Genomic DNA, 20,426 nt, shown 5'->3' on the forward strand with positions numbered 1-20,426 from the left:
CCGAGAGCGGGTAACATTACAAACTGTATAGAGCAGCACCGCAGAGTGCGTCATTTTTATTTTTTATTTTTTCTCTTCGCAATTCACTCATTCACTCACTCACTCACTCACTCACTCTCTCTCGCTGCTGCCATTATTAAAAGAGTGAAGAGAGAGCGAGTTATAGAACCATACTTCAAATCATTTTCATTCCATTTTCTTCTCTCTGCGCCTTCTTAGGGTTTGGGTTTCTGCTTGTGCTTCTGTCACTCATTCTGGTGAGGAAAACAGCCTACTCTTCTTACCTCACGGATTTCGCTTCGTTTTTTTTCTCTCTTGCTTTCATTGCTCTTTGTGATGATCACATGCTGCATTTGCTTTTTTCTGATTTTTTTCTTCCTTTTATTTCGTTCTCAGTGTTTGTTTCACCGTTTAATCGAGGCTTATTGTTGGTTTAGGGTTTTCTGCTTTTGGAAATGCTTCGCTGTTGTTCATGTCCTTTCGTCTTGTGATGTTTTGTTTTACTGCATGTGTTTCAGCTTTGATCGTCGTTTTTTGTGTGTTTATTTTGAAGAGAATATGTTTTCGTTGACTTCAAACTCGTTTTGCTTCCGACGCGAAGATTGTTTGCTAGAATTTTCAGACTGTTTTTTTGAGTTAATCCTTGCGTTTTCACTGGTTGTTATTTCGCCGTGACGTTTCTTTTTGCTTTTTTAAAAGTGTTAAATTTTTTTGAAGCGAAAACTCTGTTTGGTGTCATGGTGGCTCGAATCGGCGGCCACACTGAGTTTAATAAAATTAATTTTCACCGTCTTTATGATTTTTCCGTACCGATGTTTTATGTATTTGCATTTTTAAATTTTGTTTAATTTTTTTTTGGAAAGCGGAAACTCTGTTTGCTCTGATGATGGTCAGAATCGGTGACCACACCTACCTATTTTTGGGCATTTGTGTTCCGAAGTCAGATATTTGCTTCAGGGTGCCTGATTTTGCTGCCAGAGGAGCTTTTTTGTGTTTAGTTGTATTTGTTTTTTAATTTCGTTATTATTTGTATTTTTTTTAATTTGACTTGTTTTAACATTTTACGTCTTCCGTGCGTAGTATTTTGTTTACTGCACTTTTGTGTATTTTCTTTGCTTGCATTGCATGTGCTTACTTCTGTGTTGGTTTATTTGTATAAAATGCGTTTTGCTAGTTACTTGTTTGTTTCATCAATTTGAGTGAGAAATGTTATTCTAGATTCTATATTATTGTATTTTATTTTGCTGCCATGATAGTTGTTCCTTTTTTGTTTTGTTGTATGAAAATGTTTTACTATATTATTTTTCCCTAATTTCGCATAATTAGAGTTTATGTAGATAATCTAATAATATTTTAAATTTATTTTCTTCGTAGGTTTATAAACGCTTTTTGTTGTTTGTTTTCATAGTTTCACCGCTTCCTATTCGAGTAATAAATATTACTCTAGATTTTTGTTTCCCTTCTCTTAAATTGATGTTCTTTTTTCGGTTTTATTTGCAAGATAGCTGTTCGTCCTTTTTTTTTATGAAAATTTGTTGTACCATAGCGTTTGGCGCATGCTTGGAGATACATGTAGACAATCTCAGAATATTTAGTTATTTTTTGAAATTTTTGTTTATAATTTTTGTTCAAAGGATTATGTGAACTTACTACTTATGCTGAGACACAATTTATTTAACAACTTTTCCTATATAGCTGACACTGCTTTTTATAATTTGGATGTGGTGATTTAATACATGATCTATGCAGGAGATGGCTTCTTCGGGGCCAAATGGAACTGACAACGGGGATTCGTTGCCTCCCCCGCCTCCTGTTGTCCCATCAGATGTTGTACCTGTCAAAGCTGAGCTGGAGAAGAAGAAGGCTTTGCGGCTTCCAATAGCCAGGCGTGGCCTTGCTTCAAAAGGGACAAAGCTGCAACTTCTCACCAATCACTACAGGGTGAACGTTGCAAATACTGACGGGCATTTTTATCAGTATAGTGTATGTGCTTTTATTTTCACCTGCATTATTTAATTCAGGTCTCTGTTTTACTTGGAATCATTTATTCAATGTTTATGTTTGTGCAGGTTGCTCTTTTTTATGATGATGGACGACCTGTGGAGGGTAAGGGTGTAGGGAGGAAGCTTCTGGACAGGGTGCATGAGACGTATGATTCTGAATTGAATGGGAAGGATTTTGCATATGATGGTGAGAAGACTCTGTTTACTCTTGGGTCTCTTGCTCGCAACAAGCTTGAGTTTACGGTCGTTTTGGAGGATATTATTGCTTCCAGGTTCAAATTCTGTGGTTGTTAATTCTTCAATTTGACTTGACTTAACTTTTTACTGTTTCAGCTTTGTAACTTTTTCTTCTTCTTTCTGTACCAATGTATGTACAGAAACAATGGAAACTGCAGCCCAGATGGCAATGGAGAACTGAATGAGAGTGACAAAAAGAGGATGAGGCGCCCTAATAGTTCCAAGGCATTTAAAGTTGAGCTTAGCTATGCTTCAAAGATTCCATTGCAGGCCATTGCCAATGCTCTACGTGGACAGGAATCCGAGAATTATCAAGAAGCTATAAGAGTGCTTGATATCATTTTGAGGCAACATGCTGCTAAGCAGTGGGTGGATTATGTTTATTTCTTTTTTCTTCTATGATTATTAATAATAATATTATTGTATCAGCTTTCCTTAGTGTGCCTGTTATGTTGGAATATAAAATAATGTCATTTTACAGAGGCTGTTTGCTTGTGAGGCAATCGTTCTTCCACAATGATCCCAAGAATTTTGCTGATGTAGGAGGAGGTGTACTTGGATGCAGGGGTTTCCATTCTAGCTTTAGAACTACACAAAGTGGACTGTCTTTGAACATAGGTTCGATCTGTTGTTTGCCCTGGACACTATATTGGTTCCTCATAATATTTCTTAATTCTTTCTTACAATTTGTTTAGATGTCTCAACCACGATGATAATTACCCCTGGGCCTGTGGTGGACTTCCTAATATCCAATCAAAATGTGAGAGACCCCTTTTCACTTGACTGGGCCAAGGTAAAGCTAATTCAATGACCAATTGATCATAGTGCTTGATTAACTGTTATATACAATAATCTCATTTTTTATTTATTTTCTTGAACAGGCCAAGAGGACATTAAAAAATCTGAGGATTAAAGCGAGCCCATCTAATCAAGAATTCAAAATAACTGGGATTAGTGAATTCCCTTGCAAAGATCAAACGTATGTCATTATCCTGCTTTTGTTCTTGATTATTAATTATTATCATTTTTAGAGATTTTTAATTACCAGGGTGGGGGTGTTGTAGGTTTACCTTGAAGAGAAAAGGTGGTGATGATGTTGCTGAGGAAGAAGTGACAGTATATGATTATTTTGTTAATATCCGCAAGATAGATCTTCGATATTCTGGGGATCTCCCATGTATTAACGTTGGAAAGCCAAAAAGGCCAACTTATATCCCTCTTGAGGTAGATTTGGTGCTTTATATTTTGTTTTAGTACTTTGAATTAGAAAGCTATTGATTCATCTTTGCTGCTTAATTACTTTTAATTTTTTATGCTTAGCTTTGCTCTTTGGTATCCCTGCAACGTTATACAAAAGCACTATCCACTCTTCAAAGGGCTTCATTGGTGGAGAAGTCCAGGCAGAAGCCACAGGAGAGGATGAGGGTTTTGACTGATGTAAGTGTCTTTTTGTCCAGTTTTGAATAATTGGATTCTTGTATATTTTTCTGGGTTTACCTGATATTATTTCTATTATTGCAGGCACTTAAAAGTAGCAATTATGGTTCCGAACCAATGCTACGTAATTGTGGGATCTCTATAAGCCCCAACTTTACTGAAGTTGAGGGTCGGGTTTTACAAGCTCCGCGGGTAAATTTCAAGTCATTATAATTGTGCATGTGCTTATTCTTTTTTATTTTGTTACCTTCATGTTGATGTTGATGAATATCGTAGTGGTGAATTGATTTTGTTAATATTGTGCCCAGAGAGGTGGGTTTAGATATTGCCTTGCTTTTGCACCAATTCTAATTGCTTTTTGTTGGCTGAATTATCAATGTTGTGTTCTGTAATTGCTTTCGAAACTGATTATTAAATTTGTGCATGTAGTTAAAATTTGGTAATGGGGAAGACTTCAATCCTAGAAATGGGAGGTGGAACTTCAATAACAAGGTATGTCATTCTAATATTCAATTAATTTCATAAAAAAAGATTTGAATTTTCTAATAATTGAATTTTTTTTCTCCAGAAAATTGTCAAGCCAACTAAAATAGAAAGATGGGCTGTGGTTAACTTCTCTGCACGCTGTGATACACGAGGGCTTGTGAGGGATCTCATTAAGTGTGGTGGAATGAAAGGAATTGTAAGTTATATAACTGCAGATTGACTCGGAAGCATAATAAATTTGCTGACTATATTTTTCTTAACTGCTATTGGTAGGTGATAGATCAGCCATTTGATGTGTTTGAAGAAAATGGTCAGTTTAGGCGTGCACCGCCTGTGGTTCGAGTAGAGAAGATGTTTGAATTGGTTCAGTCTAAACTTCCTGGGGCTCCTCAGTTTCTTCTTTGTCTGCTTCCTGAGAGGAAAAATTCTGATCTTTATGGTTAGTTATCTGATAATTTTTGTCTTTTGTTCACTCTTGTTTTCATGTAATTGTTTGAGTCCCCTTATTGATTAAAATTAACTGAACTTGGTAAGGTCCATGGAAGAAGAAGAATCTTGCTGAGTTTGGAATCGTGACTCAGTGTATAGCTCCGACCAGGGTCAATGACCAATATTTGACTAATGTTCTGTTGAAAATCAATGCTAAGGTATGTTGTTTCTTGGGTTAGTTTTCTATTTTTTGGAATATAAATTACAAATCTTTTTTGTGCAGATTTCCAGGATTCATTATTGTGCCTTTCATTGAAATTTTTAATCTTTTGTAGCTTGGTGGCCTGAACTCAATACTAGGTGTTGAGCATTCTCCTTCTATTCCTATTGTTTCTAGAGCACCAACCATTATTATTGGCATGGATGTGTCTCATGGTTCGCCAGGGCAAACAGATATTCCTTCAATTGCCGCGGTAATTTATTAGTGCTTGTTGTGTTTTTATATGTTGGGCATGTGTTTCAAACTCATGATTGTCTTAGTTTGAGTATACTTCCTGGTTATTGGAAGGAATGTTTTATGACTATCTGATAGTGTATGCTAATACGTAAATATGCAGGTGGTCAGCTCCCGAGAATGGCCACTAATATCAAAGTATAGGGCTAGCGTCCGTACCCAGTCTCCAAAGATGGAAATGATTGATAATTTGTTCAAGAAGGTTTCTGACAAGGAGGATGAAGGCATAATGAGGTTAATTTAATTTTGTATCAAATCATTGAATTGATCCTCCTAGTATATTTACGATATCATATTGGTATCAATTTTGTCAACATTAATTTGGAATTTGGTTCTGTGAAATGATCAGAATTTGGTTTCTAAATTGATGTCAAATTATATATTGGATTAAGGTATAGTGCGTCCAACAATATGATAAATCTACCAAGCATTTATTCGTTCTTTAAGTTTGTATACATGCTCTCGTGTGTTGTGCATTACCACTTTCCTTTGAAGTATTTCTTGCTACATAATATTAAGTGAATTCAAATGAATGCCAGTTTAGTTGCAATTTATAAATTATAAACAGTATTTTATGGTACTTGTTTATTTTGTGGTCTGCATTTTCTGGAATTGGACAGTCATTGGTTTGTTGTATATCTGCAGGGAGCTTCTACTTGATTTCTATACAAGTTCTGGGAATAGAAAGCCCGATAATATAATCATATTCAGGTTAACTTTTTTTCTCAAATTTTATTCTGTGAACTATGTACTATATTTTCTTTGTTTTTATAAATGTTGTTTAGTTGTTAATATATAGATATTGTAATGTTTGTTGTTCGTTTTTGTTTTTAACAATGTTTGATTAAATCTATTCTTGCAACATGTTATGTAATATCGTGGTGGTTAATATGTAAGACTGTTTGTGTAATATTTGTTTAGGTTAAAAAGTGCTTGCTTGATGCCTTTTTTAGTGTTTTCAATGATAAATTTGTAAGATACGATCATTATCATCTGTTTTAGGCTCAAATACTCTAGCTGCATTTTCCTAATTTAGTTTGCCTTTTTTTAACCCTTTCTCTTTTAATTGGATGTGCAATATTCAATATTTATTAACAATTTTAAAAGGATTCATATGCATTTAAGGTAATAGGATTTTTGTTGATTTCATCTGAGAATGTTATACCATGCAAAGCTCTTTTTATGTCACTAAGACAAATGTCAAAAGCTTATAGATTTAACCAATGCTTCTATTTAGTTTATGGTTTTATTATCACTTCAGAATGTTTGTCTGAATTTTTCTTCAGAATGTTTGTACTGAATTTTATATATATTTCTTTTTTACTGAATTGTGTGTGTGTGTGTATTTATTTATTATGTCTTCAGTTGTTTTTATGTCTGTTATTTTGTTTGTTCTTACATATTTTTTTGTAACGAATCTTTTTAATATGTAAGTTTATTTTTGTTTGTTATTGTATTTGTTCTTTAATCATTGTACTGACCTTTTTTTGGCTGGATGTAGGGACGGTGTTAGTGAGTCCCAGTTCAATCAAGTTTTGAACATTGAACTTGATCAAATTATCGAGGTGCTTATTGATTGAGCTGATGAATTTAAAACATTAAATATTTTTAGTGTTTTTGGTTGGGGTTAATACTGTCTTCTTTAATGTTAGGCTTGCAAGTTTTTAGATGAAAAGTGGAACCCCAAGTTTTTGGTGATTGTTGCTCAAAAGAACCATCATACTAAATTCTTTCAACCTGGAGCTCCTGACAATGTTCCTCCTGGTATTTGTCTTGTTTTATTTAGAATTTAACATCTTTTGATAATTTCTGTTTTGTTATTTCTTAACCCTTTTTTATTTATTTTTGCAGGAACTGTAATTGATAACAAAATTTGCCATCCTCGGAATTATGATTTCTATATGTGTGCACATGCTGGAATGATTGTGAGTATCTGCTAAATTTTTTTTCTGTATTTTAATGTGGTTTTGGTTTTTCTATTTGTAGATCCATTATTGAGGCTCCTATTCCTTGTTGATGTAAAGTGCACGAATGTTCTTTAAGACGCATGTACATTCGTTTTACTTGGTGAAATTGTTTTCAAATTGAATTCGAATGATTTTGGTTTCTTTCCTTCTTAATTAAATGTGTATGTATGTTCGTTCATTTGCATGTCTCTATTTTTTAGTATGTAAGTTTTATGGTCATCCTCGTCATTCATTTCATTTGGATGCTGTGTATTAAGAGATTAGGAAGCTACCCTTGGTAAGAGTTTCCATAAATGATGTGTCTTTGTCAGAACTTGCAATAACAGTCTTGTATTGTTTTGAAAAATTACTATTCAGGGTACTAGCAGGCCCACACACTACCATGTTCTGTTAGACGAGATTGGCTTTTCACCTGATGATCTACAAGAGCTTGTACATTCATTATCATATGTGTAAGTAGTAGTTGTGATCTATTTGATTGTTTTAGAATATTGCTTCTGCCAATCCTTGGCATGTAACGATATTGTCTTAAAATCATTTTGCTATTTGACAATAGGTATCAGAGGAGCACCACTGCCATTTCTGTCGGTAAGTTCTTACACAGCTTTTTTTTTTAACTGTTTATTTAGTGGTTTTTGTATTCATAGAAATATATAGGGTCTCATTGGTGAAAAAAACTCATGTATGCAGTTGCTCCAATTTGCTATGCTCATCTGGCTGCTACTCAGATGGGTCAGTTTATGAAATTTGAAGACAAATCTGAGACATCTTCGAGTCATGGTGGTTCTGGTATGCCTGCTCCTCCCGTCCCTCAGTTGCCAAGATTGCAGGAAAATGTTTCGAGCTCAATGTTCTTTTGTTGAAGGATCTGTTGCAGTTCTAGGGATAGTGATAACTGATAACAGTGCTGTTTATAAGACTTCATAGGATAGTTTTTTTGTTTGAACCGTTGACTATGGGCGCCATTGGTAGTAGGAAAGGATTATTATACATGTAAAAAGGCATTTTGCTTATGCCTTTACATGTGTTTAGTCTTTAACTATTTTGATACTGTTGCGAGCGAAGTCTTTCGCTATTTTGAAGATTGTTAAGGTTTATGTGATTCCTATGGCGCTCTTGATCATTTTCTATTTTAGTTGTGGTTTGCATGAATCAAAAGATTAAATGGGTATATTACTGTTCTTATTTACGGATAAAATCCATATTATAGACTCCTGATTGCAATGTGACCCGAGTAAATAAGAATGTCTCAATTGTGTTTAAAATACGTGAATTTAACTTGGTTCTATTTTATTTATTTTTCCGCACTAAGTTATTTTCTTTTCTTCCTGCTGGTTTAAATCATATCGATAAAACTTGGGACTTTCTTATCCATAGACAGAAACTTTTCCCTCTCTATTTGAACCGAATGAGAAAGTGAAAGTAATTGTTCGATTTAGAAGTTTTATACAGTTTGACCAATGTTCATTTATGCTCCCCGATTTCTCAATATTCTATTATTCTTATTTTATTCTTGACTTTGTTTTCCGTTTCGTCCTTATTTTTCACTTTGCCGAGTCCTCCTCGTCATCATATCTAAACTGAAATATTAAGCTTAATTAAAACATTAAGTTTATTATTTCAAATTTCATTATAAGAATATAAATATTTTTATTATTTTTACATTAATTTTTGAAGGTACTAAAATCAATATGAATTATATACTGACGAATACGAGTGACATTAATTCTTGAAAATGATAAATATAGGTAACATTTCAAAAGAAAAATGATGTTAGAGTCTTTTGCATTTTCTCTAAATTTTAAAAGATTATTTATTTTTTTTTATAAAGAATAACTAACAATGCATGTACCAGTACCATTGAGAAAAAATTGATGACGTGAACAACTACTTACATTGACATAAAATAGTTGGATAAAGTCAACCTTTAAAAAAAAAAATACATTTAAAAAGAAGTTCAATTTATTTTGTAAAAAATTAAAAGTAATTCCTTAATTTTTCTTATTTATCTGTGCGATATATCTTTCCGTTTCGTTGAATTCTGATCCGTAAATAAACAACTAGGTACTACGTATTAAATAATAAGCATACTGTCTCCCAAGCTGCTCAAACGCCCACCGGCTGTTCGACTTTAGTCCATGCCACCAGTTACCTCAAGAAACCACATCTACCAGCCGTGAGAATATTTAAGTTGCACTTTACTTGATTTACAGTTAGTGGGGTATTACATCAGGGCTTTGTTTTGTTGATTTGAACCCTTGCAGCTTGCAAGAATGCTCATAAGAATTTTACATTGTCACAAAGTCCATCCTCTGAGCCCTAGGTGCTTTACTTCTGCAACTCTTAATGTACTTATGTCTGGGGATGTATTGAGAAAAACAAGGGTTTATACTGAGGAAGATGTTCTCCAGTACTCCAAGGTGAGTTGTGATTCTAATCCTTTGCACACTGATTCTGCTGCTGCCAAAGATGTTGGATTTGAAGGTCCACTGGTACATGGGATGCTTGTGGCTTCTCTCTTTCCTCATATCATCTCATCACATTTTGTAAGTTTCATGCTAACCCTCTCTTTAAATTTTGATATGCCTCCTATGGAAATGAGATAGTTAACGTTCTCATCTCTATAAACTAAGTTAAAGTGAATAAACAGATAAATTAGGAGAGTTCTTTCTTTTTTCTTTTGATAGACTGAATTTTATACTTCTGTAGCATAGATTTTTACATGCAAAAGTTAGCTGGTGCTTTATGTAAGTAAAATTTATTCCACAGCCAACAGCTTTGGGGAAACCAAAGTTGATTCCGAGATCCAAATCACCCTGCCCCCATGAACATCCTTTCCATGGACTTGAGTATTAGGAACCTCTTAATGGAAAATTATGACATGAAATAGATTATCATAATATGAAGAAAACATAAGATGTGAAGTTGTAATCTCCACTGTGAGGAGTGTCAAATAAGGGCAAGCGGCCTTTCACTTGTTGCATAGACTAAAATGTGTCATGACTCATGAGAAGTAGAATGGGAGATACATGTATATGCTTAAATTTTACTATTTTTGTGAAAGACATGAAAATATGAATGCATGGATAAAAGACTTTAAGTTTTGTCAATTTAAGTATTAACATGGGTTCTACTGCTTGCATGATTGGTACTAATCATTAAATTTGATCAACTTGAATAAAGGACTTAAGTGCTTGACAAATGATGTAAATTGAGTCAATAATATGAAGTCTCTCATTCAATTATTCCTATTTTTTGTGATAACTTTCTTGAATCCCTTTTCTTCCCTTGCCCTTCACTTTTCTAATATCATGGATAATTGCAGCCAGGAGCTGTGTATGTATCTCAAAGCTTGAATTTTAAGTTCCCAGTGTATATTGGAGATCAAATTATTGGTGAAGTGCAAGCAACTAATCTGAGAGAAAATAAAAATCGATATTTGTAAGCTTAGTCCTGGTGTTATAATTATGCATTCTTTTTTAAACAAGGAGTAATTTTGTTTCTAAACGAATGTTTCTCAATGCTATTCAGTGCAAAGTTTAAGACAAGGTGCTTCAAGAATGGTGACCTTCTTGTCATTGATGGTGAGGCTGTGGCTTTGTTACCAACCTTGACTGTAGAACAGATTCAACACGAGAAGCGGTAAAAGATATTCATTGTTCTTGACTGTTAATCGCAAATACCTTTTCAAAGGCAATGTTGGGCATAAAAGTAATATGTTTGTTGTTTTGTGTTTTAATGAATAGTGATTGGGGGTTCTAAATTGTGATCCCCTCCCCTGAACACAAAGACAGACAGTTGACACCAAAAAGTTTTTGTTCTCTTTGTTATTCTGATGTTGTTGCTGAACAGTTATGCTTGATCTTTTTTGTGTGCCTTTTGATCATATTACGCAAAGGGTCACTTGATGCACTGAGCTCCGAATCAAGGGATATCTTATTGATAATTTTTTTGGCCTTTCCTGCCATCTAATACTATTGGTTTTGGAGGAAATGTTTAATGTATTAATAAGTTAGATTTACTTTGTTTCGTGCCGATACGGTTTCTCTATATTTTGTATTGGCAACTGCCTCGCATGAAACCCAAAAATATGGTCCCTTATTGATCCTGTTGTTCTTCTCTATATATGATTAATTTAAGTCTACATTTGCAGTAGCTATTTACACAAAACTAATGGAAAATTTGCCTTGTTGGTAACTTTTAAGTGTATCACATGATCCAACATTTTTGGTTTGTCAAAAAAGAAAAAATCATTAAAATTAGTTCATGATAAACTATCTCCCTTCCCCTTTTTTTCGTTTTCTCAAGTAAACAATGTTTGGCATTACAATGATGGTGGGAGAGTGAAATTTGAACTAGGCCAACCAATTTACTAATAAATTTAAAAGATACCTTGAACTCCATTGCTTAACTTACCATCACAAAGTAAAATCAATAAAACAATTACAACTGGTGCTATAGTACACATACCTATAGTCTACCATTTCTAGTAACTGATGTTAATTGAAGAGATGCTCCACATCAAGACAAAGATGAACTCCAAAAGTTTTTGGTTGACTTGAATGCCGTCTGAAGCACAACCACTTTTTGGCGAACTTGCTTGAGCACCACCTTTTGGTGAAGTGGCTGGATTGGGTGCAGAAACACCTTCAGTAACAGATATAGCAACCTTCATCCCATGCCAACAATAGCCTCCTCCACTTAAGAAGTAGTAGGTCTTGAATTCTGTTAGATGAAACACGTCTCTTCCTGCACCCCTTGATATGTTTTGAACAAATCCTGTGTCCACGCAGTTCTCATAACCAGTCTTGTTCACCTCTAGTACATTATACTCGTTTCTATCGTATCCAAAGTCTTGCAAGCACATCATTAAGTCTTAATCAAAAGATAAAGTAAACTAATCTACATTAATAAATTAATCTACAATTACATGTGCCTTTTTAATGACCTTGACTCCTTTTTCTCCCTTCTGTATTCCTTACTCAAAAGTTGTACATGGGGAAAAAAGTAAATTTGAGTGAAGACATACATAAAACGTGATCATAGTAATTTATTAGTGGAGTGTGATTTATTGCGCTTTGAGATGGTTTAAGAGAAAAAAAAGTTATGTATTGAAAGTTAGTATAAAAAAAAAATTTACATGTCAATCAATTATAAACTATCATGTATCACAAGTTTATTGACTTTTATAAATTTATTTTAAAAGTTATATTAACGGTAATTTATGATTGAATGATAGTGCAGTGCATCAAGTTAAATTCTCTACCTAACCTTTTTACTTTCTTTATTCTTACGAGTTGTGTTGTCTTTAAAATGTGATGAGGAAACTGAAAACATGTCTCTTGATTTGTTAGATTAATTTTTTCTATTCTATACATATTCAAGTATTTGAATCAAGATAATCACATTTGTCATTTTAAATTAAACCTAAACAAAGAAACAGTGCTAAGTCATAAATTATTTATCATGCCATGTGTAGGGTTCATCAGAAAGGGGTGGATAGAATTGCATAGTAGCCTTAAAAAACAATGAAAAACGTGTTCTTAAAATTTAAAAGCAAAAAAAGGCTAGAATATTCAAATTTTGTTTTTTGTATAAAATATTTAAGACTAACTTTTTAAATAAGTAAATTCTTTACTTTAAATAAATTTAAATTTCCATGTACACTTGGGATAATTGAGGATAAGAATTAAAAAATATATAAAAACAGATAACAAAAAAATGATTGAGCAAAAACATTGAAAAAGAATGGTATGGAAAAAGGTTAGATTGATAAGGGTTAAAATCATAAATGATAATTGAAAGAAAAATAATCTCTAACACGCTTCATTGAAGGGTATTGAAATTAAGAAATTTTAGTGTTGTGTAATGATTTAGGTTCTTGTACATATAAACTTGGATAAAGGTTATATTCTTGTCACTCCACTCCATTATTAACCATTCTAACCATTTACTTTGCACAAGAGAAAATGAAACATTTAAAAAAGAAAAGAAAAAAAATAAGGAGGAAATCTTACAAAGCCAATCTTCCAAATGGAAGTGCTCATGACTTGACCATTCTGTCAAGTTAACATTAGGTCCCCAACTAGACTTGTCCCCACCAACGTAGTGAAGCTCTGATTTAGCCATGTTTGCCAGCACCATGGTCATCATCATCATCAACACCATTTTTTTAAGCTCAAAATATCCAAAAAAATTTCAAAGCCTCTATCTATCAATATGAGAGTTATACGTATATTTGCGTTCATGAAAGGATCAAAATTTATAGAGACTAAGGCTTGAATTAATGTATATGGAAAGATTAACTGGCACCGATTGAGCTATATATCATTGTCACATTTTTAGAATGAAATCAAATCATTTGCAAATTCTAATATATTGGCATTGCATGTTTGGAAAGAACTCAAATCACTTCCAAATTTTAATTCTAGATTGAATTCAAGAAATTATTTTTACCCTTTTAGTCAATCAATCCAATTAAGTATAAGTTATATCAAATATGTTTTATGGATATGAATACGAATATTAAATTAAATACAGTATATAAACACCATATTTTTTTAAGACAACTAAAGTACAAGCACACTATATATATTTAAGGTTATGTTTGACCAAATATTTTTTGGACTTAAAAATTATTTTAAGTCAAAGTTAAAAAATAAGAACTTAAAAAGAAGTTAAAAGTAATTTATTTAAGCAAAACTCTATAGTGTCAAATTATGTTATAATGAATTTACTAAATAATTAAAAATATTTACTAAATATATTGTTGTAATTACGAATTCAAGAACTTGCCACAACCTAAAATGTTTAGAAAAAATGAAATATAAATTAAATTTAATGAAAAAGTAAAATATTTTAAAATAAATTTCATTCAAATATATTATTTACTTATTTCAATAATGTTCTTGTATTTCATATAATGATAATTAAAAATATATATTTTAATTTTACAAAATATATTGTTTTAAACATTTTGAAATAAACTAAAATTTGGGAAAATTATTAGTACGATATCATGTCTTTTTTATCATTGAGAAGTTAGTGATAAAATTTAAAATAATGATATTTTAAGATGAGTCAGAATTCAAAGAAGAGTATGTTTGAATAAGTTTTTTATGACAGGTAAAAAAGATCTCCTACTAGTTAGGCATCGTTTAGGGATTACGTTTTTGAGTTTTCAATTTTTTGTTTCTAATTTTGAAATGTAATTTTTAAAATAAAACATGTCTGATAAAATTAAAATAATTTTTAATCCAATTTTAAAATACTTTTTGGCAATTTTTTAAAAAGTTTCTCACCAAAAGTTTTAAGACTTTTGTAACTTTCCTAGAGGCGCCCTTCCTTAATCAGTTAAGAACTTATAAGGTCAGCAGGCTAATTTCAATAGGTTAAAATCCTTATTGTTTCCTCTTAATGGAAAATTATGACATGAAATAGAGTATCATAATATGAAGAAGGATAAGATGTGAAGTTCTAATCTCCTCTGTGAGGTGTCAAATAAGGGCAAGCGGCCTTTCACTTGTTGCATAGACTAAAATGTGTCATGACTCGTGAGAAGTATGAATAAGCTTAAATTTTTCTATTTTTTCTAAAAGACATGAAAATATGAATGCATGGATAAAAGACTTCAGTTTTGTCAACTTGAATATTAACATGGGTTCTACTGTTTGCATGATTGGTAGTAGTCATTAGATTTGATCAACTTGAATAAAGAACTTAATTTTATAGTGCTTGATAAATTATGTAAATTGAGGCAATAATTTGAAGCCATTCATTCAATTATTCCGATTCCTTGTGATAACTTTCTTAAATTCATTTTCTTTTCTGGCCCTTCACTTATCTAATATCATGGATAATTGCATCCAGGAGCTGTGTATGTGTCTCAAAGCTTTAATTTTAAGTTCCCAGGCTATTCTGGAGATCAAATTATTGAAGTGCAAGCAACTAATCTTGAGAGAAAATAAAAAATGATATCTGTAAGTTTAGTCCTGATGCTATTATTGTGCATTCTTTTTGAAATAAGGAGCAATTTTGTTTCTAAATGAATGTTTCTCAATGTTGTTCAGTGCAAAGTTTAAGACAAGGTGCTTCTTCAAGAATGGTGAACTTCTTGTCATTGACGGTGAGATTGTGACTTTGCTAGCAACACGAGGAGCGATGAAAGATATTCACTGTTCTTACTGTTAATCGTGATTCGTGAATACTTTTCAAAGGCAAAAAAAATGATAGACACACAAGTAATATGCTTGTTTTTTTTTATAAAAAAAAAATGAAGACTTATAGCCATTGGGGTTCTACATTGTGATCCTGTAACCTGAACAAAAAGATAAACTGCAGACAAAAAAAAGTATCTGTTCTTTGTTATTCTGATGTAGTATATGAAACTCATGCTTGATTGTTTAGTGAGTGTTTTGGTCATGTTTCACAAAAGCTCACTTCTTTGCAGAGTTCCAAAGTTTTCAGGCATATGTACCCTCCAATATTAATGGTTTTGGAGATGTTTATTCTCATTGTATTAACCAGTTAAATTTTACATAGTCATGTGCCAGTATTCTTTCTATATACTTATTGTATTGACAACTGCCTCGCATGAAACAAAAAATATGGTCCCTTATGGATCCTCTTGTTCTTCCTTGTATAAGATTAATTTTGATGTTGCAACTATTATCAAAAGCAGTAGTGTCAAGAACAAACTCTTTAGCACATTTTTTTTAAATATAGAATCTGTTTGGCTGACTTTTTTTTTTAACTTATAAATTACTTTTAAGTTGAATTGAAAAAATAAGAGCTTGAAAAATAAAGCTACAAAGTTGTTTGTCAATTTCTTAATTTTGCATCTTAAATATGTGGCAAGAGGTTTGATTAATGGTAATAATAATACCCCAAACAAAGAACTGAAAAATGACTCCACAGGCAGAGGTTGTTCCTCTGAGGAGTTTGGGACAATGAAGCCGGAAGAGAGAGATGAGAGGAAAGTGAACAGTGTAGGAATATTCCTCCGTCCATTAGGATGATCAAGAAGAAGTTACAATTGAAAGAGGGTTTCAATGAGATTCTTTGTGATAACTTTCTTAAATTCATTTTCTTCCCTGGCCCCTTCACTTTTCTAATATCATGCATAATTGCAGCCTGGAGCTGTGTATGTATGTATCTCAAAACTTGAATTTCATTGGAGATCAGATTATTGGTGAAGTGCGAGCAACTGATATCTGTAAGTTTAGTCCTGATGTTATTATTGTGCATTCTTTTTTAAACAAGGAGTGATTTTATTTTTAAAATGAATGTTTCTCATTGCAAAGTTTAAGACATTTTTTTTTATAGGCAAAGGATAAAAATTCATTAAACTGGTACCAGCAGTACCGCATATGTACAAAGATACATGTGGTTTGTTACACATATCCCTACAAAATAGGAAATAGAACCACCCTTCCACTGACATCAAACTCAACCACCAACTACACATATAACTCTACAGACTGTGCTTGACTACATTTTCTAAGGCAATGTTAGACATATAAGTAATGTAGTTGTTACTTTGTGTTTTAATAGAGACTTATAGTCATCAGGGGTTCTAAATTGTGATCCCTTACCCTGAACAAAAAGACAAACGGCAGACTCAAGAAAAGATTTTGTTCTCTTTGGTAGTCTGATGTTGTTGATGAACACTCAGACTTGATTGTTTGATGTGTTCTTTTTTTAATCAAATTTCACAAAAGCCTCACTTCTTTGCACAGAGCTCCAAATTGAATGACACAAAGAGATGCTCTTACTGGTAAATTTTCTGGCATTTGTACACTCTAATACTAAGGGTTTTGAAGGAAATGTTTATTGTATTAACTAGTAACTGGTAGAAAATAAAAAAGATGAAAGATGCAAAATCTCAAACTAAATAAAAGAACAACAATAATCATGCAACTTCATAGTTAGACACATAGATTAACAATGCAAAATTAAACATACAACAAACACAAAAGAAAAAATAAAATTGTCAGGAAACGCGTAAACGTTATTATTAGAGAGAAAATGTTGACATAAAATATTGTTGTTTGTGGTGTCTAGCAAAACTGATTTTTTACTTGTTTTGGCTAATGAATGAGAGATATATAGGCATAGACCTTATGCAATAAAAGAAAAAAGTAAAACTATTATGTGCTTGTGAACTTTGGAAGCCAACATTAAAGAAACAACAAAATAAATTTACAACTAACTTGCTAAGGCATAATGTAAAAAAAATAAAAACGTGTAACGTTACTAACTATCCCTGGTTTGCAAAATAACACGTAAAAAAAATTGACCTAAGGAAAAAAGTAAAATCCTAAAAGATAGGAATTTAAACTATATGGTTTTAGTTTTATGGAACAGATTCTAACAAACATTTTATTTTATAAAAACAAAATTCATATAATTAATATATTTTTATAAATTTTAAATTATAAAACAAATATTTACTAACAGTAACAAATTATATTTTTACTTAGTTCCGTGCCAGTATGGTTTCTATATATTGTATTGGCAATTGCCTCGCATGAAACCAAAGAAATGGTCACTTATCGATCCTCTTGTTCTTCATTTTAATCCACATTTGCAGCAGCTATTTACACAAAAGAAAAAGAAAAAAACTAATGGAAAAATTGCTGTTGTGGTAACTTTTTAAGTAATAGAACATGATCTACAATTGTTGATTTGTTAAAAAAAAAAAGAAATAAACATTAAAGTTAATTCATGATAAACTAAGCCCCTCCTCCCCTTTTTCTCTTAAGTATTATTAAGTCACAATGTTTGACAACAAAACTATCAAGAATAGTAGCAAGTGCAAACCACTTATTAATAAAGTTAAAAGATACCTTGGATTTCATAGTTCAGCTTACCATTACTTAAAGCAAAATAAAGACAACAACTACAGCAGAAACTATGGTAGATATACTTGTGGTCTATACCATTCTAGTAACTGATGTTATTTGAAGAGATACCACAAATCAAGACAAAGATGAACACCAAAAGCATCTGGTTGACCCGATTGTCATCTGAAGCAGAACTAGTTTTTGGTGAAGGTGCTGGAGCACCACTTTTTGGTGAAGTTGCTGGAACATCACTTTGTGGTGAAGGTGTTGGAGCACCAGTTTTTGGTGAAGGTGCAGGAGTTGGTGAAGCAACACCCTCAGTAACAGTTATAGCAACCTTCACCCCATCCCAACAATGGCCTCCTCCACTTAAGAAGTAGTAAGTCTTGAACTCTGTTAGTTGAAACACATCTCTTCCTGCACCCCTTGATACGTTTTGAATAAATCCTTTCTCTATGCAGTTCTCATAACTAGTCTTGTTCACCTCTAGTACACTGTACTCGTGCCTTTCATATCCAAAGTCTTGCAAGCATAACAACATCATAAATCATAGTCAGTCAAAAGAGAAAATGTAAATTAATCTATAGTAATTTGAGTGCAGACATACATAAAACTTGGCTATTGTAATTTATTTGTGGATTGTGATTTGTTATTGACTTAAAAAATGTGATGAGGAAACTGAAAACATATATGTCTTGAATTGTTAAATCAAATGGTTTTTTAAACAAAAAAATTAAATGTTTTTAGTCTATACATATTCAAGTTTTTAATCAAGATAATTACATTTGGCATATCAATTTGAGTCTAAACAATGAAATCATGCCAAGTCATAAATTATTGATCATGCCATCAGTAGGGAATTGCATAGTAGCCTTAAAAAAACGGAGAAAAATGTTTTCTTATAATTTAACAACTGAAAAAATTCTCATAAAATGTGCATTTTATTGGTAATATGCGTTGGAAAAATGTAGGCATACTACTCAGAAAGTTGAATTAGCGAATTTTTCATTTTAGAAAAAAGATTAAGAGTAAATATTCAAGTCTAATTTTTTAAACAATTAAATCATTTACCCTCTTTATATATATATTTTTCTGTGCACACACTAGGGAGAATTGAGATTAAGAATTAAAAAAAAATTCAAATCAAGTAATCAGAAAATGATTGGGCAATTTTATTTTTTTTTGAAAAAGAATGGTATGAAATAGGTTGGACTGATAAGGGTTAAATAAAGAAAAATCTCTTTCAATGGAGGGTATTGAAATTCGAAAATTTGAGTGTTGTATGTTGATTTATGTTCATGTGCGCATAAAATAATAGGTTAAATTCTTGTCACCCCACTCCATTATTAACCATTCCACCCATTCACTAATAGCCTAAAGAAAACAAAACATTTAAAAAATGGAGAGAGGAGAAATCTTACAAATCCAATCCATCAAATGGAAGTGCTCACTACTTGACCATTCTGTGAAGTTAACATTGGCTGCCCAAGTTGTCTTGTTGCCTCCAACGTAGTGAAGCTCTGATTTCGCCATGTTTACCAACATCATAGTTATCATCATCATCACTATTTTTTTAAAACTTAAAATCTCCATTTTTTTAATCAAAAACCCTTTCTATTTCTTGAGAAAATATGAGATTTATATGTATACACTTGCGTTTTTCAAAGGATCAATAAATATATATATACATAGAGAGAGAGAGAGAAAGGTCCGAATTAACGTATATGGAAAGATTGACCGGATCCGAAACACTGTCACATTTTTAGAATGAAATCAAATCATTTTTATTTTTTAATTAATTGGCACTGTATGTTTGGAAAGACCTGATTCAAATTTGAATCCAAGAGATGCTTTTGACCTTATATATTAGTCAATCAATCAAATTAAGCAGAGTAGTTATATCAGTCTATGTTTTAAGGATATGAATTTACGGTATTAAATATAATATATAAGCACCTTATTTTTTCAAACAATTACAATACAAGTATAATAACATGTAATAAGATTATATTATATTATATGTTATAATAAGGTTATGTTTTTTTTGTTTTCTCTCTTAAAAGTTACTTTGAAGTTAAAGCTCAAAATAAGAACTTTAAGAATAAACTTGGTTATTTAGTAATTTTGATTTCTTAGTTTTAAAAAAGTTAAGCTAAAAGTTGTGGTAGAAAAATGAAAAATTAAATTGATTTGCATCCAATTGTCTTGCTTAATGAAAGAATTTATTTGTAAAAATAAAAATATAATGTAAAATTAATTTAATCAAATAAATTTCAAATATGATTTGCAGATGTTTTATTCTATATAAAGTAAGTATTAGTTACTAAAGATAAAATATTAAAAATAGAATATATTATTTTTCAATATTTTATAGGATAAAAAGTCATTTATTTAAACAGAATTCAATAACATCAAATTACATTAAAATGTATTTAATGAATATATTGTTATAATTGAGAATTGAAAAATTAGACCACAAATTAAAATGTTAAGAAAATTCTGAAATATA

General features: G+C 31.8%; 4 protein-coding genes across 4 annotated transcripts; 2 read left to right on the plus strand and 2 right to left on the minus strand.

Annotated features, from left to right (window-relative positions):
• The first annotated feature begins 90 nt into the window (after nucleotides 1-90).
• Nucleotides 91-8,244, plus strand: LOC100792105 (protein argonaute 4). The gene is made up of 23 exons (XM_003519441.5): nucleotides 91-257; nucleotides 1,750-1,983; nucleotides 2,070-2,275; nucleotides 2,381-2,605; nucleotides 2,722-2,858; nucleotides 2,936-3,033; nucleotides 3,122-3,219; nucleotides 3,305-3,464; nucleotides 3,561-3,677; nucleotides 3,762-3,869; nucleotides 4,107-4,169; nucleotides 4,246-4,359; nucleotides 4,437-4,602; nucleotides 4,698-4,810; nucleotides 4,928-5,065; nucleotides 5,210-5,340; nucleotides 5,752-5,817; nucleotides 6,608-6,671; nucleotides 6,759-6,870; nucleotides 6,958-7,031; nucleotides 7,431-7,525; nucleotides 7,630-7,661; nucleotides 7,764-8,244. Exons 2-23 carry the CDS (start codon nucleotides 1,753-1,755, stop codon nucleotides 7,934-7,936), a joined length of 2,721 nt encoding a protein of 906 aa, XP_003519489.1. The 5' UTR covers nucleotides 91-257; nucleotides 1,750-1,752; the 3' UTR covers nucleotides 7,937-8,244.
• An 860-nt stretch (nucleotides 8,245-9,104) lies between these two features.
• Nucleotides 9,105-11,066, plus strand: LOC100811584 ((R)-specific enoyl-CoA hydratase). The gene is made up of 5 exons (XM_006575544.4): nucleotides 9,105-9,249; nucleotides 9,338-9,619; nucleotides 10,399-10,514; nucleotides 10,605-10,715; nucleotides 10,820-11,066. The coding sequence occupies exons 2-5, from the start codon at nucleotides 9,347-9,349 to the stop codon at nucleotides 10,833-10,835; spliced, it is 516 nt and encodes a 171-aa protein (XP_006575607.1). The 5' UTR covers nucleotides 9,105-9,249; nucleotides 9,338-9,346; the 3' UTR covers nucleotides 10,836-11,066.
• A 493-nt stretch (nucleotides 11,067-11,559) lies between these two features.
• Nucleotides 11,560-13,241, minus strand: LOC100812113 (lamin-like protein). The gene is made up of 2 exons (XM_006576053.4): nucleotides 13,091-13,241; nucleotides 11,560-11,927 (listed from the first exon to the last, which is right to left on the minus strand). Exons 1-2 carry the CDS (start codon nucleotides 13,239-13,241, stop codon nucleotides 11,560-11,562), a joined length of 519 nt encoding a protein of 172 aa, XP_006576116.1.
• Nucleotides 13,242-17,495: 4,254 nt separating this feature from the next.
• LOC100812663 (lamin-like protein) lies at nucleotides 17,496-19,547 on the minus strand. Its single transcript, XM_003518422.5, has 2 exons — nucleotides 19,339-19,547; nucleotides 17,496-18,439 (listed from the first exon to the last, which is right to left on the minus strand). The coding sequence occupies exons 1-2, from the start codon at nucleotides 19,508-19,510 to the stop codon at nucleotides 18,018-18,020; spliced, it is 594 nt and encodes a 197-aa protein (XP_003518470.2). The 5' UTR covers nucleotides 19,511-19,547; the 3' UTR covers nucleotides 17,496-18,017.
• Between the last annotated feature and the right edge of the window lie 879 nt (nucleotides 19,548-20,426).

This window comes from Glycine max, chromosome 2, assembly GCF_000004515.6.
Source record: "Glycine max cultivar Williams 82 chromosome 2, Glycine_max_v4.0, whole genome shotgun sequence".
Taxonomy (NCBI): Eukaryota; Viridiplantae; Streptophyta; class Magnoliopsida; order Fabales; family Fabaceae; genus Glycine; species Glycine max.

What these genes read in the sequence shown, in the direction of transcription:
- LOC100811584 (XM_006575544.4), top strand. Translation starts at nt 9,347, where the DNA reads ATGCTCATAAGAATTTTACATTGTCACAAAGTCCATCCTCTGAGCCCT. An exon ending in ATATCATCTCATCACATTTT is followed by an intron (nt 9,620 to 10,398) that starts GTAAGTTTCATG and finishes GGATAATTGCAG; the next exon opens with CCAGGAGCTGTGTATGTATC. An exon ending in GAAAATAAAAATCGATATTT is followed by an intron (nt 10,515 to 10,604) that starts GTAAGCTTAGTC and finishes AATGCTATTCAG; the next exon opens with TGCAAAGTTTAAGACAAGGT.
- LOC100792105 (XM_003519441.5), top strand. Translation starts at nt 1,753, where the DNA reads ATGGCTTCTTCGGGGCCAAATGGAACTGACAACGGGGATTCGTTGCCT. An exon ending in GAGGATATTATTGCTTCCAG is followed by an intron (nt 2,276 to 2,380) that starts GTTCAAATTCTG and finishes ATGTATGTACAG; the next exon opens with AAACAATGGAAACTGCAGCC. An exon ending in TCCTGACAATGTTCCTCCTG is followed by an intron (nt 6,871 to 6,957) that starts GTATTTGTCTTG and finishes TTATTTTTGCAG; the next exon opens with GAACTGTAATTGATAACAAA.
- LOC100812663 (XM_003518422.5), bottom strand. Translation starts at nt 19,510, where the DNA reads ATGGAGATTTTAAGTTTTAAAAAAATAGTGATGATGATGATAACTATG. An exon ending in CCATTTGATGGATTGGATTT is followed by an intron (nt 18,440 to 19,338) that starts GTAAGATTTCTC and finishes TATGCTTGCAAG; the next exon opens with ACTTTGGATATGAAAGGCAC.
- LOC100812113 (XM_006576053.4), bottom strand. Translation starts at nt 13,241, where the DNA reads ATGGTGTTGATGATGATGATGACCATGGTGCTGGCAAACATGGCTAAA. An exon ending in CCATTTGGAAGATTGGCTTT is followed by an intron (nt 11,928 to 13,090) that starts GTAAGATTTCCT and finishes TGTGCTTGCAAG; the next exon opens with ACTTTGGATACGATAGAAAC.